General features: G+C 44.6%; 1 protein-coding gene across 1 annotated transcript in view; it reads left to right on the top strand.

Moving 5' to 3' along the window:
• The window catches only part of fat4 (FAT atypical cadherin 4), a 104,913-nt gene that overhangs the window by 70,518 nt on the left and 19,178 nt on the right, over positions 1 to 15,217 (top strand). The window contains exons 7-9 of the mRNA XM_083915955.1: positions 7,311 to 7,491; positions 9,836 to 10,086; positions 10,290 to 14,639. Coding sequence (XP_083772081.1) covers positions 7,311 to 7,491; positions 9,836 to 10,086; positions 10,290 to 14,639 — 4,782 coding nt within the window. The remainder of the gene's footprint in view (positions 1 to 7,310; positions 7,492 to 9,835; positions 10,087 to 10,289; positions 14,640 to 15,217) is intronic.

Raw genomic sequence — 15,217 nt, 5'->3', positions numbered from 1 at the left:
GTGTGAGAAAACCTCTGTTTACTCTGTTATGTTTGGCAAACTGTGCATTGGGACAGCTCGCACCCTGCACTCAGCTCCGCCGAGGCCATTCATGGGTGCCGGACAGGGTCGCATTAAAAGAAGCTTTGTTGCAAAGCAACAGGTTCTCAGAGGCAGAAAAATGTCAATTTTGCCTTGATGGCGGCCAATTCTCTCCCCCTTGAGTAATGATGTGTTTTATTTACGCTGTCCCTGAAGAGGACAATCTAGCCGCAGTCCATAAACCGTAATTAACCGTTTAGCCTTAAGCTTCAGGCTACAGATGGGCTGTCTCATAAATTTACACATTCATCCGTCTTCCCTAAGTCAACCTGTCCTGGACTTCCCACTTTAATGAATCCGGTTGTTTGAACATCCCAGCTTTATCCTTGTTTGTCTGTATTTTCGATAAAACATCAGTCAATCATATATTGAAGGAAGAGATAATCTCTTGTGCCAGCAGAGACACTCAAACCTGCTGCTTAGCACGGCTTAGACTGAGCAACTCGGGGCAACTCGCAGCCTTTCCCAGGAGGTGGGTGCTGCTGTTTCCTTCAAATCAACCCCCTGCGAGGCTCTCACAGCAGTGTGTACCCTCATAGCAGCTGCAGCGGTCAAAAAACAGATCACTTAATCATCATTAACACATGAATTTGGACCCCCTCCGGTTCAGAAAGTATGGCCACGGCACCTTGTTGGAGGTTAATGTGATTTGTCCAGTGGTAATGTACACTAATAAGGTGCTTAGACCCTGCCATATGTTTATGCTAGACAATACTTTCTGGGTTGAGAGGCTTACAGAGAAAACTGTCTGTGGATCTCTAAGATGGAAGAGGAGGCAACAGATGGTCAGCCGGTCTAGTTTAGCGTCAGGGTCCTGAAAGCTTGTTATTTTGGACGCCAGTATCTTTGGGGTTATTCTGGGTTCTCCCATTTTCTCCAAACGTGATCCTCACTGAAACGAACCACTTAGATCTCAGCTCCGATCCAGCTCACATTCAGCAATGAAACATTAGCACACAGAATTGAACGTCATTCCCACCGTCAGTTTAACAAGCACTTTAAGTTCTTTGGGATTATTGTGAAATATCAAACAGAGAGCTCTGTTTTAGTTGTCACTGCCCCAACTGTGTCATTCCCAGATCTGAAGGGAATGTAGTGCATTTAATGAAATGGTACTGGTGTTTTAAGATTCAATTAAAGCGGGGAGGAATCCTCATGCAGCTCGAGCGCTTTGAGCTCCCCGACGGATTCACTTGCTTTGTGTGAAAGGAGGTGCACTGACGCCAGCGTCTTTCTACTTTATCCCATATTGTAATGGCTGCTCATAGGATAAAAAAACAGTTATCTGAATACCATCAGTCTGATGTGTTCCCTTAGAGAATACCCCCAGACTTGGAGACAGGGTTATCACCAGGACTTAGCTCGGACTTATCCTTTATGGTATCCATACCACTTCAGAGCTCAGTGACTACAGCACAGCTCTCTAGGGCAAAAACCACCTCATGGAAACGCGGTACCACAAGGTCCTCTATTTTCTTTACTGATTGAGGGAGCATGCTTCTCTGGATTCAAACCTCATTTCCTCGTGTGCAATAATAACCGAGATGAATGTGGATCAAATATACACACACGCACCCGTCTGGACTGTAAGCGATGAGTGGCATTTGCTTCCAAAACAATTTCGTAGCCACAGCGATATCACTTGTGTAAAAGTGCACAGTTTGTCTTTGATTTGAGCTACGATGTTGATAATTTCTCAGCAAGAGGCAAATAAAGATGATGTGAGGCTGTAATCACCAGGAGAGAAGTGTCAGGTCATGGCTATTTGCTTTCCTAAGTAACCTAAGATTAACCCCTGCAATAAGATTATGCTCATGGCACAAACAGACAGAGGTGAGGTAGTGCACTGATTGCATAATCTGTTTTTGTGTGAGAAGTGAGCTCCAAATTAGAGGTCTTTAAACACAATGGTCAATAAGAATGCAAACACATCAGTTTCCCACACTAGTTCTCTGCTGTCAAACATGTGCATTCAGTGACCTGGATATGTTTTTCAGTCTCAATCAGGGATCTTTTGGTCATTTGATGAACATTCATCTGCATGGCTTTGCTTAGTTGAGTTCAATGACATCAGTGTTGCATCAAATGTCTACAGGCAAATAAGACAAAATAAAACATATGTATGTAGCCTTATAGAAGAGTGTCAAATTTTCAAAACTAGTGTAGAACGAAAAAAAAAAAGGAGGATCTGGGGACAGGATTTGCCAATGGAAAAAATACTTTTCTAACCACAGTGCATGGCAGCCACCGTTAGGCAGCTGACTTCCCGCTGCAATTTTCCACCAGCTCTCTTTCCATGGCAAAATGATGTCATTTGTCATAGCTGCGCTTCCAGACTTAGGCATATTTCCTCGCCATATCCCCATCGCTGCCCCCCCGAGGTGACACCCGCCTTAGCTGCAGTCGTCTAAATCATTGACCCTGACACTCTTTCCTAGGCTTTGCCAGATTCCAGCAAAGAGTGTTTGGAGGGGATGCTGGCATTTCTCAGCACACTCTTGCAGAACATTCCTCTCCTGTAGAGTCACTCCCTCCCAAAAAAGAAGAAGGGGATGAAGGTTATTTTCTACATCATAAAAAAGTGTTCTGGGTTTGTTTTTCCTACTATTACAGGTACGGTATTCAGTGGAAATTCAAGAATCGGAAACAGACGGCATTCTCAGCTGCGATGTCGAGCCCCGTTATTAAGAAGACGCTGTCGTATGCATCTTAAGAATGTCTCACCCTCAACTGTAACTATTTGAAACAACTGTCATTTACATACATTTGCATACCTGTGAAGATATAGGGTTCCTTGATGACTAAATCTGTCAGCCCACGTGATGTAACAAGATAGAGCTGAACTATTTACACATTGGACAGCGGGTTTTGGGGGGGAAACAGCTGCCAGGTTATGCGATATCAGTGAGCCCCGGGAGGCTAAGAAGGCACGTCCTGAGGCTGCACAGAGGCGCATGATGCTGTGACAAGTGATACACCGAGAAAGATGTGAAAAATGCTCCGTTTGAACTAACGCCTGTCGACGACAGTGGGGTCAGCACAGGTTCATGAGTGTCAGGGGGCTTTGGAAGCATTTGAGCACGATTTAGGTCTTCACAAAGGTGGGGGTGGGTCGTCTTTGCTCTATGCTTACCAAGGATTAGCTGGGGTAACAGTGTCCTGTGCCTTGCAGTCCATGATGCATTTGGTGACAGACGCAGTGCAGGTCAAAGGTCGTGCAAGCAGTAGCAGTGGCAGAAGAGGTTGTTCATTCTCCTGAAGCAGTAAACAGGTTGTGACATCACATCCTGCGCGAAGGTGGAACGCCTGGAAGGAGGGCACACACACACACACACACACACACACACACATACACACACACACACACACACATACACACACACACACACACACACACACACACACACACACACACACACTGGGCCAGCCTTGTAGCTTGGACTGCTTCCGCTCTTAGTGGGGAAACAATGCTATTGAAATGCAACAACCACACTCGCTGTGTTAGTTTGAGTTCAGAATAAAATATAGCAGCTGACTGGATGTTCAAAATCAAATATTTTCCTCAGTCACTCAGTCTCTTGGTAGGAGCTAATGGCGTTTGTAGACAAAGCCACTTAGCTCCCAGAGCCACTTATCAGCCCCGCAGCTCCAGCCTGCACAGAACATCTTTGATCAACAACGGTCTTAGTGAGTTGCTGACTGTCAAACACACTTTGCCTGGCAGCAGCAGCAGCTTCGCACCGGTTGAACTTAAAGTGATAAAGACACCTTGCTGACTTGGATCACCCCTCAATTAAGAGGATCAGCCGAGGAGGAGCCGGGGCCGCTCTAATCTGTTGCCACGACAACCTCCCGAAGGATGACTCATGTCAATCCAATCGCGTTGCGGACTTAAACTTGACATTGCAGGCTCGGGCATAGGCGGATTAGCCAGCTGCAATCAAGTATGTTGATGATTAAGTCATTCTGCCCACTGCATTTGTTTGGGCACTTCGCCATGTGGTGGTTGTTTGATTACATAACAGCCCTGTGATGATACGGTACAGACTTGATGCTACCTAAATTCAATTTACATTTTCTGCTTGGATCGTGTTTCCGCTGCTGTTCACTCTTTGCATTCGACACCAAATTTGTCACCGCATGTATAAATCACCAATGATTTGGGAGTTTTGTGTTTATAAGCAGTATGCTCTTCATCAAAAATATTTGTGAAGGTGGAAATGCATAATCACCTCAAAATTCAACACTGCCTATATTTGGTTATAAACAAGACCGATAAAAAGTGAGTGAAGTCTTCAGTAGAGCTGCAGAGGACATGACTCATTTTGGTAATGACTCACTAAAGATTAGTGTTGCATGGTTTCTGGGCCCCTTTTGGGATGAGAACTGTTTACTGTTACCTCTGTTTGTGTCATTTATTTTGCTTCTGGAATTCAGATGTGTTTACGCTGAACGCACATGTTAGCCACTTCTGTTCTGACCAGAAAAACCTGGATGCATGAAAAGCTTAAGGTCGAATGTCTGTTTATTATCATAAAGTCAGGCAGCGAAGAGATGTTACAGTAAACTGTCTCAAATCGCATTTTGGGAGGAATCCCCTGCCCTCCTGAAAGAAGCTGCGGTGGTCTCCACAGCCCACGTTAACCCCACGTTTATGATCAGATTTGTTGATCTTCTTAATCTCCTCTCTGCCCGCAGGGAGGTCACAGTTTAGTGTCAGCAATTCAACAGCAGCCGCAGAGCTTGAAGGGAATTTCATTTCTTTTTCAAGGACATTTGTTGGTTTGACAGGCCGTTTGAATTTTACCCTGCTGGCACAAATGTATGTATGTATGTATGTTTATGTGAAGAGTGGATCTCTATACCTGTATAACCAGCCCGTTCTCAGGTCCAGAGCCTAATACCGCCATCTGCGTTGATACAAATAAACCCCTCCACTACATAATTAAAAACTCTCAGGGCAAGTCCTCCAGAGCTAAGAGCGACATAGTCTGTGTAGGGAGGAGGTTGGGGTGGTGGATGGATCCAACAAATACAGGACCTTCACCTGGGAGACTGCAGTTTGTGTCCTGTTCATGTCCTGTATGTCCCCCATGTCACTTTAGTTACGTTCGTAACATTTCCACAAAGTAGTTTTGTTAGCTGTTCCCAATCTCTGAACCCATCTGTCTGATGAAATGTAATAATATAGCTAATATTTCAGGCTTTCCAGTATAGTCAGAGGATATCTGGGGCCAAGACTTCCTCTTCCGAGCGACAGTCATTTACAGTTAGACTAGTAACTTGAGATGCAAGAATTGAGTTGGAGTATGGAGATGTCATCTCTAAGAACAGATATCTGCATATGAATGCAAATAAATAATAACAAAAAGCTAACAAAAGGCTATTCATAGTCACAGTCGTCCATGGTTTCCATGATTGCATGACGGCCAATGCTTTCTGCTTATTTTGCTCGCCACATGGACTTTTAACCTGCAACCAAAACATGCTCAGCTTAGCCTGAACCTAACTACGTAGTTATGAATTCACAATGCTAACAAAGTATCCCCCGTGTTTAAAACAGCGACTTTTTGGAGCACAATTTGACATGCAGGACTAGCCAGTGCTACCCCAAGGAGTCAGCAAGTCAGTAGGATTCATTGACTGGCCTACTTTGCCGTCCATAGAGCCATGATGCTAGCATGTCTAAAATCCCTAATATCTAAACCGAGTGCCTGGACGATGTGTCTCAATGTGTCTAAAAGCAAAAGAGTTCTGGATCGTGTTAATTTTCCCCATCTTTGGTTGCACATGGTACAGTATGAAAGAAAGCAGGCAAGTTCTCTACTCATGTATCATCTCAGGAGGCGGCTGAGGGAAACATAATTCATCTGACTTCCAAATGAGAAGAATTGGCACAATACATAATGAGCGTGTTGACCTGATTTTATCATATTTACAAGATAATCCACGCTGGCTCAGCAACTGAGCCGTAGTGTCCCTCATGCTTTTCTCAGGTCCCTCCACCCCTCGTCACCCTTTTTTCTCAGACTCCTTGTGTTATGATTTTGCACAGCTCCACATTAAGTGACTGTTGATGGCCACCGTCCAAGTGTTTTTTATTATCTCTTATTAATCCAGGCCTCCACGGTACGCAAGTTCAAGCATCTGATGTTTTCATCAGCTGAGTACACAAGCCCAGGGGATAAAAGCTCGAGATTGTGTATGTTTTTATTTGGGTGTATTATAGTTGACACATCCACATAGATTCCTGAAGAGAGCTGTAGGAGGGAACAACTACAAGTTAGAGGTGGGAAAAGTGCCTCATGCTGCTTGCAGATCTCAGCTGAACTCAATCCTCAGGTGCTCTCTCTCTCTGTCCTTATAAACAATGTCAACACATGCAAATCATTAAGAGCTCGAAATACCTCCAAGCCTTTAAAGATGTCCCTGAATCCCATATTGTGACTTTCAGTAACAAGGCTGAACTTGTGTTTATGTTTGGAATCCATATCAGGCAGTGCAGCGTGCCATTTAAGGATGGCTTATAAAGGCCAGCTCAAGCAAGGCAATGTCTTTTTTTCCTCAGGTTTTTCTGCATTGCGGCTCGTTTTCATCTGCTATTGATTTAAATCCATCCCCCCAGGGGCCCAGCAAGCCCTGTTTCGTCACCCGCTCTGGGAGAGAAACGGTTGGATTTTTGCTGAAAATAGCACTTCTCTTTGCTCAAATTCCACAGACCAACTCGCTCATTGCCATGCACCTTAAAATAGATACATCGCTGTGGAAATTAAATCTTTGAGTGTCCAAGACCCCAGGAAGGACACATGAAAGATTTGGTTACAGAGACATTGAGCCCTTTTTGATGTGTTCTGCGCTGTGTTGATGTGGCAGTGCGACCGATGGAAACCCAAACCGTTGGCCTGAGAAATTCGCTTGCATTTAATGCATTGTGGCAGAACCCTCACAGGAATATAAATTGGTTCAGTGTGGATCTTGCTGCGAATGACAAGACATATACAATAAGTCACCATGCCTCTGTCTACTGTTTCCCTTCTACCAGCTCAATGTGGCACAAAAAGAAAATTCTCCATGTTCAGGTCTGTCATGTGAAGGGAAAAGTGAAATGAGTTGCTCCCTTCCTGGCCATTAAAGCAATTTCTCCTTCACTTATTTTTAGTGCGCTCACTGAAGGAAAAGCAAACTGCTATTGTCACACTCAGTTTTTTCTTTCCTCCGTTCATCTCCAGGTTCTCCATCTCTGAGCGGTACGGGGACAGTAACTGTTCTGGTGGACGACGTGAACGATAACGTCCCTGTTTTCACCTCCTCCACTTTCCACACCACCATCATGGAGAACGCCCAGACCGGGGCGGATGTGCTATTGGTCAACAGCTCTGATGCAGATGTGGGCGCCAATGGTGTTATAAGGTACCTTTATGCCTTTGCACTTCTCTGTTTCCTTTACATGTATTTTCTGATCATTTATTTTTATTTTTAAGGAACATTTTTGTCTTTTTACCTGGTTACATTGGCTGTGGAATTTTAGTTTTAGATAGTTGAGACAATGTGTAACAATATGCAACAAATGTTCCCCTCCAAATCTACCTATCGACCGTGTGGTTCATGACCCCCCTAGGCCTCTGCTGCGCTTTTAATCCAATTAATACATAAAGTAGGGTTGACTCATCCAGTTATTCTGATCATCAAGGTGCAAAAGCATGAGCGGTGGCAAAGGGGACTAGTTTTAAAAAGTGGCCTCATAGTGAAATAATTACCAACAAAAATATTTACACAAATTATATCGTATATCGTTTTTTTTCCAGGGACTTCAAATTTTACTTTATTAAACAGATTAATGCAGTATTCAAATATTTTAAAGCCATTTTTTAACAATCCAGAGCAGAGCTATGTAGTTCCAGTATCTACTGTGAGTAATAGGGTCAGCTGTACTTTGCTTTGAATCCCTGGTGTGAAAATATTCTCTAAGGATCGTACAGGACTGGGTTTTAGCTTTCCTCACGCCTTCAGTGAAGCGTTTTACCTCATCACCGGCTTTGTGAAATTCCAGGCCGATGTTGCAATTGTTGACAGGAGTTTAGGAGCAAAGTATAGAGTTTTAGTCAACACTCAGAGTCATTGTTTGGGCTGGGAGTCTCAAGCTGGATGACAGCTTTTTACACTCACAGCCCCCCTCCACGGGGGAGCTTGTAAGAGCTTCTGGTCGGTCTCTCTCAAGCCGGACACTGGCTCAAGTCCGACCCCTCCTCTCTCCTCAGTAACCCCACTGGGTGCACATTGGGGGGGGTACCGCAGTGTGCTCCAGTTTCCCAAAACATAATAATGAGGATGTTAATTGTCTATGACAGTATGAGTTGTGCCCACCAGGGGTTCCAGGGGGTTTGAGGGTCCTTAATGGAGGCCGTAACTGGTTACCTTCAGTTATTAGTTTTGATTCTCACAGCCCATTGAGTGTAAGTCCAAAACCAAGGACTTGTTTCAGATCCGTGGACTGTTTATGTTGTTGATGATGTCCAAATAAGCTTTGCATCCACTCTGCTTTCACAGTTGTTCTGTAATTTGTCGTCCCATCTCTGGAGGGGGATTTTTCAAGAAGCCTTTTCAAAATATGCACTGGTGTGTACATGTATGTGTCAGTTTACATTTTTGTCTGGGACTCTGGGTCCTCCTGGTGAAACATGATATTGGTTTGAAAGCCAAAGACTGTGGCCCCCTCAGTCCTGAAGAGTTTTATGTTATGTGGTGTTATGCGGGTATGTACTTAGTGTTTTATTTGTATTATATGTGATGTCTTTTTTGAGCTATTGAATTTCTTTTTTCCTTTTATGAATACTATGTTCCACAATAATAATAAATTCAATTGAATATGATAAATCCACTAAAGGATACTTGAGTGATCTAGCCTGAACCACAGTGGCTCTCTGTGAGCAGTGAAGCAGAAAACAGTGGCTGCATTTGATAGAATATGAAGCTGGATTCTTTAGTCAGTTTACTGATGTCAAGCCAGTAAAATGTGGAGACCATTATGGAGCCTAATTCTATATTATATGTGCTTTTGTTAAGTTTGAAACAGTGCCCTCTATAGACCACACTGTGACAGGACTGAACAAAACCCCTCAGTCACAGGCAGTGCAGCACTGAATATGTAGAAACTGTTTTAAGGGAATGGCCTATGTAACACCTGCCTGTCAGTATTTACACTAGAAACACCTGTAATAACACAATGACCTCATAGTAACATAAGATGTGCTCATGATGCAGGAATTGAAGTAGCTCCATGGCCAATGAGAAGAGTGATTTTGTATAACTTCATATTTTTTGTCCTGTCACGGTGTAATAACTTATTAGAAACACCATCAACATTATGAATCTGTTCAGGTGCAGTATGACAAAATCCCTTTTCTTAGCTTTTCTCCATTTTCTTTTTCTATATGCAGTTATTAGCTTCTGCGTAGAATTGATCAAAGTATGTTTTCACTCATACAAATTGAACTTTCCATTGGCAGGGGCAGAGAAGATTGATTTTCAGTATCATTGGAAACCAGTGTATTTGTGTTTTTTTCAGACTTCACTAATGGTAGTGAGGAGTAAAAGCAATCAGAATCGAATCACCATATTTCTGTGCGTTCAGGATATTCCTCAGAACTGATTACTGTGATCACAAATAACCCATCTCAGTCTGCTTTTTTTGCCTAACCTCATCAAATTCACAAAGCTTTCACTGAATCTTGTCCTACTTTATCTTTCTCCACAGCTACAGCCTGACCGGAGGCCATGGCCAGTTCTCCATCAACCCGGCCACAGGACAGATTATCACCAGCTCCCTGCTGGATCGAGAAGACAGGGCCAATTACCAGCTGCTGGTTGTGGCAACAGATGGAGGGCAGCCCCAGGGCTTGTCCAGCTCTGCCACCGTATCCGTGACGGTGGCGGATATCAATGATAACCCTCCTCACTTCCACCACCACCCCTACGTCACCCATATACCCGCTTCTACAGCAGCAGGTCGGTATATACCTTTAAAGGCATCTGCTCTTACTTTTACTGTACTTGTATACAGGCTTCAGTTAATGCATAAGAAAGATAAGGGAAACTTCTGCTTTTGTTACCACAGTAACAAACTGTCAACATGTATGTTTATATGCAGCTTTGTAAAAACATCTTTAAACTAAAAACAAATTATCACAAAAATTAATTTATGTCTTTAGGGTCCCTGGTCTTTGCTGTTACTGTCACTGACGAGGACTCAGGCTCCAACGCCCAGCTGCACTACTCACTCATAGGGCGCAACTCTGAGAAGTTCAAGATCGACCCTGTCAGAGGTGCCATCACTGCCAATGAGAAACTAACTGGAAGCTCAGAGGTTACCCTTACTGTTCGAGTAAAAGACGGCGGAGCTAACCCCAAAACAGACACAACCACCGTGACCGTCCGCTTTGTCACTGGAGGAAACTTCCCTGTCATCAAACTGAAAGAGCGTGCATTCACATTCCCTGAGAGCCAGCCGACCAACCACGTTGTTACAATGGTGACTGGGTCTTCTATGAGGGGTGGACCGTTGTCATATTACATCGCGAGTGGCAATCTGGATAACGCCTTTCATATTGACCAGTTATCGGGCGAGTTGTCTATCAGACATCCACTAGATTACGAACACATTCAGAAGTATGTTCTCTGGGTTGAGGCCAGGGATCAGGGGTTCCCCCCTTATTCCTCTTATGAGAAAGTGGAAATAACAGTGCTGGATGTGAATGACAATCACCCAGTGTTTGATAAGGATCCCTTCCATGCTGAGATACTGGAGAACCTTTCTCCTCAGCGAGTGCTCATGGTCTCTGCTGTCGATTTTGACAGCGGGCCTAATGGACAGCTTGATTACGCTATCATTGATGGCAACAGAGAGAACAGTTTCAGCATTAATAGAGCAACTGGTGAAATACGAACCACCAGGCCACTGGACCGGGAGAAGGTGGCTCAGTACACTTTGAAAGTCAAAGCCACTGACCGTGGGTTGCCGTCTAAAAACACAGCGGTCAAAATGCTAATCAATGTACTGGATGTTAATGACAATGCTCCTAGGTTTTCCAAGATCTTTAGTTCTACAGTGGCTGAAAACGCACCAGTGGGTTACACTGTTACCAGAGTCACCACCACAGACGAGGATGCTGGTTCAAATGCCGTTAGCCGATATTCGATTACAGACACCAGCCTTCCATTCAATATTAATCCAAACACAGGAGACATAACAGTAAGCAGACCACTCAATAGGGAAGACACAGATCATTATATAGTCAAAGTGTCTGCCCATGACTCTGGCTGGACAGTAAGCACAGATGTCACCGTGTTTATAACGGATATTAACGATAATGCCCCCAGATTTAGTCGTCCCTCTTACTATCTGGACTACCCTGAGCTCACTGAGGTGGGCTCCCTGGTCACACAAGTGTCTGCCACAGATCCTGACGAGGGTTTCAATGGCAAAATTTTCTATTTCATTCGGTCCCAGTCAGAGTTTTTCAGAATTAACGCCAGCTCTGGAGAGATATTCGTGAAGCAGCAGTTAAAATATCAGAACTCGACAGGTGCTAGCAGTATAAATATAAACCGCCACAGCTTCATTGTCACAGCCTCAGACCGTGCAGTCAAGCCTCTGATGAGTGAGACGACCGTCATTGTGAACATTGTAGACAGCAATGATAATCCACCTCAGTTTGATTTGCCTAGCTACTTTACACCTGTCACTAAAAGTGTCAAGGTTGGCACCAGACTGATTAGGGTTGTGGCTCATGATAAAAAAGACTTTGGCCTTAATTCTGAGGTTGAGTACTTAATAACGGGCGGAAACAGCTCTACTAAATTCAAACTGGATCAAACAAGTGGATGGATTACTGTTGCCTCCTCCCTTACATCTGATATGAATAAATTTTTCCTCATTGTCATAACAGCAAGTGACAGAGGAAATCCTCCTTTGTCATCACTAACATCTGTGCGGATTGCAGTCACAGAGGAAAACCACCACACACCTGAGTTCTCACAAAGCCAAATCTCAGCTACTGTACCTGAAAGCCTTGTTGTGGGAACGGCAATAAGGACGCTGTCTGCCAGAGACAAAGATAAAGAAATGAATGGCCTTATCACATATAATATTGCTTCATGCAACGACAATGGTCTGTTTTCACTTAACAGTAAAACTGGAGTGTTATCCTTAGCTCAGCCTCTGGACTTTGAAGAGAAGCAACAACATGAGCTTAGAGTTTCAGCCACTGATGGTGGTTGGATCGCAAAAACGAGCTATGTCTCCGTCACAGTGCATGTCTCTGATGTGAATGACAATCCTCCTGTGTTTGATCCCGACGAGTACTTCCCCATTGTGCAGGAGAACGTTCCCAGTGGCACCACTGTGGTCAAAATGAACGGCACAGACCGCGATTCAGGAGCTAACGCAGTCATGGCTTATGTGATACAGTCATCAGACAGTGACCTCTTTGTTATTGACCCAAACACGGGCACCATCACCACCCAGGGCTTCTTGGATTACGAGGCCAAGCAGGTTTACCATTTAACAGTAAAGGCCTTCAATGTCCCAGACGAAGAGCGCTGCAGCTTCGCCAACGTCAACATTCAGTTAAAGGGAGCCAATGAATACGTACCCCGCTTTGTCTCAAAACAGTACTACTTTGAAGTCTCTGAAGCTGCTCCAAAAGGCACAGTGGTCGGGGAAGTGTTCGCCAGTGATCGAGACCAGGGAGATGATGGAGTGGTTTACTACCTCATTTTTGGGAAGAGTCGAAAAAAAGGCTTTGGCATCAACAGGAAAACAGGCCAGATTTATGTCACAGGTGCTTTAGACCGTGAGAAAGAGGAAAAGATTTCACTGAAGGTGTTGGCAAAGAATTCAGGGAGCATCCGTGGGGCAGATATTGACGAGGTGTTTGTGAACATTACAATTCTTGATGCCAATGATCCTCCTGTCTTTACCCAAGAACTGTATGATGTACAGGTTAGTGAAGGTCTCTCAACCGGTGGTCTTGTTACCTTTGTGAGTGCTGAGGACTCTGACTCTGTCCCAAGCTGGAGCAGATTTTCATACTCTATTGCTCCTGAGTTTGACAAAAATGTTTTCACTATCAACCCAAAAACTGGCCAAGTGTCTGTGGCTGCAGAGCTTGACAGAGAAACAACTCCTGTGTACAATCTAACAGTTCTTGCGGTGGACACCGGCACACCTCCTGCAACCGGAAGCACCACCGTGATTGTGAACCTGGAAGATATCAATGATAACGGTCCAACTTTGACAACTGCCTATGCTGAAGTAATGGAGAATCAGAGAGCTGGCATTGCAGTTACAAAACTATCAGCATCTGACACAGATCTACCCCCAAACCAAGGCCCTTTCCTTTACAGCCTTCTCAGTTCTGGTTCTGCCAACAGCTACTTCAGCCTTAGTCCAGCTGGAGTGTTAACCACCAGTCGGGAGATCGACAGGGAACAGATTAGCGACTTCTACCTCTCAGTTGTGCTCAAAGACTCTGGTGTGCCTCAAATGTCCTCCACAGGGACAATTCACGTCAAAGTAAACGATCAAAATGACAATCCTTCAGAGCCCAGGTCTATGGAAATCTTTGTCTTTTACTTTGGGAACATGTTTCCTGGAGGTTCTTTGGGAGATGTCAAACCCCAGGACCCTGACATTCAGGATCGGTTCCACTGTTCCCTAATTCCCCCATCCTCTGCTCTGTTTAATATTCCGTCTGGAACATGCAGCCTCAACTCTAAAGCCCGCTCAACAGATGGAACGTTTGAACTGACCATCCGTAGCAGTGATGGTGTCCATGGTTCAGTCAGCAATACAGCCCGAGTCATCTTCATGGGTTTCACGAATGCCACAGTTGACAACAGTATACTAATTCGACTCAACTCTCAAGGAGTCAAAAGCTTCCTTACTGACCACTACCTCAGCTTCCTACGTATTGCCAACTCTCAGCTAGCAGGACTAGGCACTGGGGTGCTGCTTTATGGAGCATTTGAACTGAACAATCAAACTTTCCTAATGGCAGCTGTGAAACGAGGCCACGGACAATATGTGAACCCCAGTGGTGTGGCCACATTCTTCCAGAGTATCAAAGACATTTTACATAGACAGAGCGGGGTGCAAATAGATGCGGTGGACCATGATCCATGCACACGTAACCCGTGCCAGAATGGAGGCAGCTGCAAGAGGCGTCTCAGTGTCGGGCCTGATATGAAGACAGAAGAAAGTGTCCCAGTTATCCTTGTTTCCAACCACCCCCTGCAGCCATACGCCTGCAGCTGCAGGCCAGGATACACAGGAGCTCTGTGTGAGACAGACATCAATGAGTGCCAGCCATCACCCTGCCACAATGGTGGCACCTGCCACAATCTGGTAGGGGGTTTCTCGTGCACCTGTCCCGAAGGTTTCACGGGGATGGCTTGTGAGAGGGATGTCAACGAATGCCTTTCCAATCCCTGCAAGAACGGAGCGCTGTGCCAGAACTTCCCCGGCGGCTTCAACTGCCTCTGCAAATCCGGCTTTGCAGGTACTATACACGCTGGAGTCACATTTTATGTCTGACTACACAGTCACTCATGTCAGACTGTACACACACACATGGCTTTGAGTCCAAGGATAATATTTGTCTCTGAATGTTTCCAAGAGGTGTTTTAGCCATAGCATACAAGCATGGCTGCCAAAAACAGTTTGTTTTTTGAATTACTAGTTGGGGGGTATCAGCTGTGATGCATATCAGCCTGCCATGTTTGCTTTAATAAAAGGGATGATGCGAGGCTGAATCTAGCCAGGACCTGAGTGTAGACTCCATACATGGTTCACCAGTATCACATTTCATTTATGTGCCTTCATGTTCTTGCAGCTATGACCACACACAGACACACTTCTAATCCAACTGTACACAGAAGGATTTCTTAATCAAGGATTTTTCATTTGGCTCCGTTTTGAGTTGTATGACAAATGAGCAGCTTTATAAAAGATCCAATCAGGCCTTTTTAGTTTGGGAATGTAATGAATACACAACCATTACCTTTGATAAAAGGAGAGTGTATTTTAAGTGGAATTACTTAAACGGTCATTTGAATCCTGCATGTTGTCCAGCAGCTG

The sequence above is a fragment of the Echiichthys vipera genome, assembly GCF_963691815.1.
Source record: "Echiichthys vipera genome assembly, chromosome: 6".
NCBI lineage: Eukaryota > Metazoa > Chordata > Actinopteri > Perciformes > Trachinidae > Echiichthys > Echiichthys vipera.
This window is presented reverse-complemented; position numbering and strand designations above follow the sequence as displayed.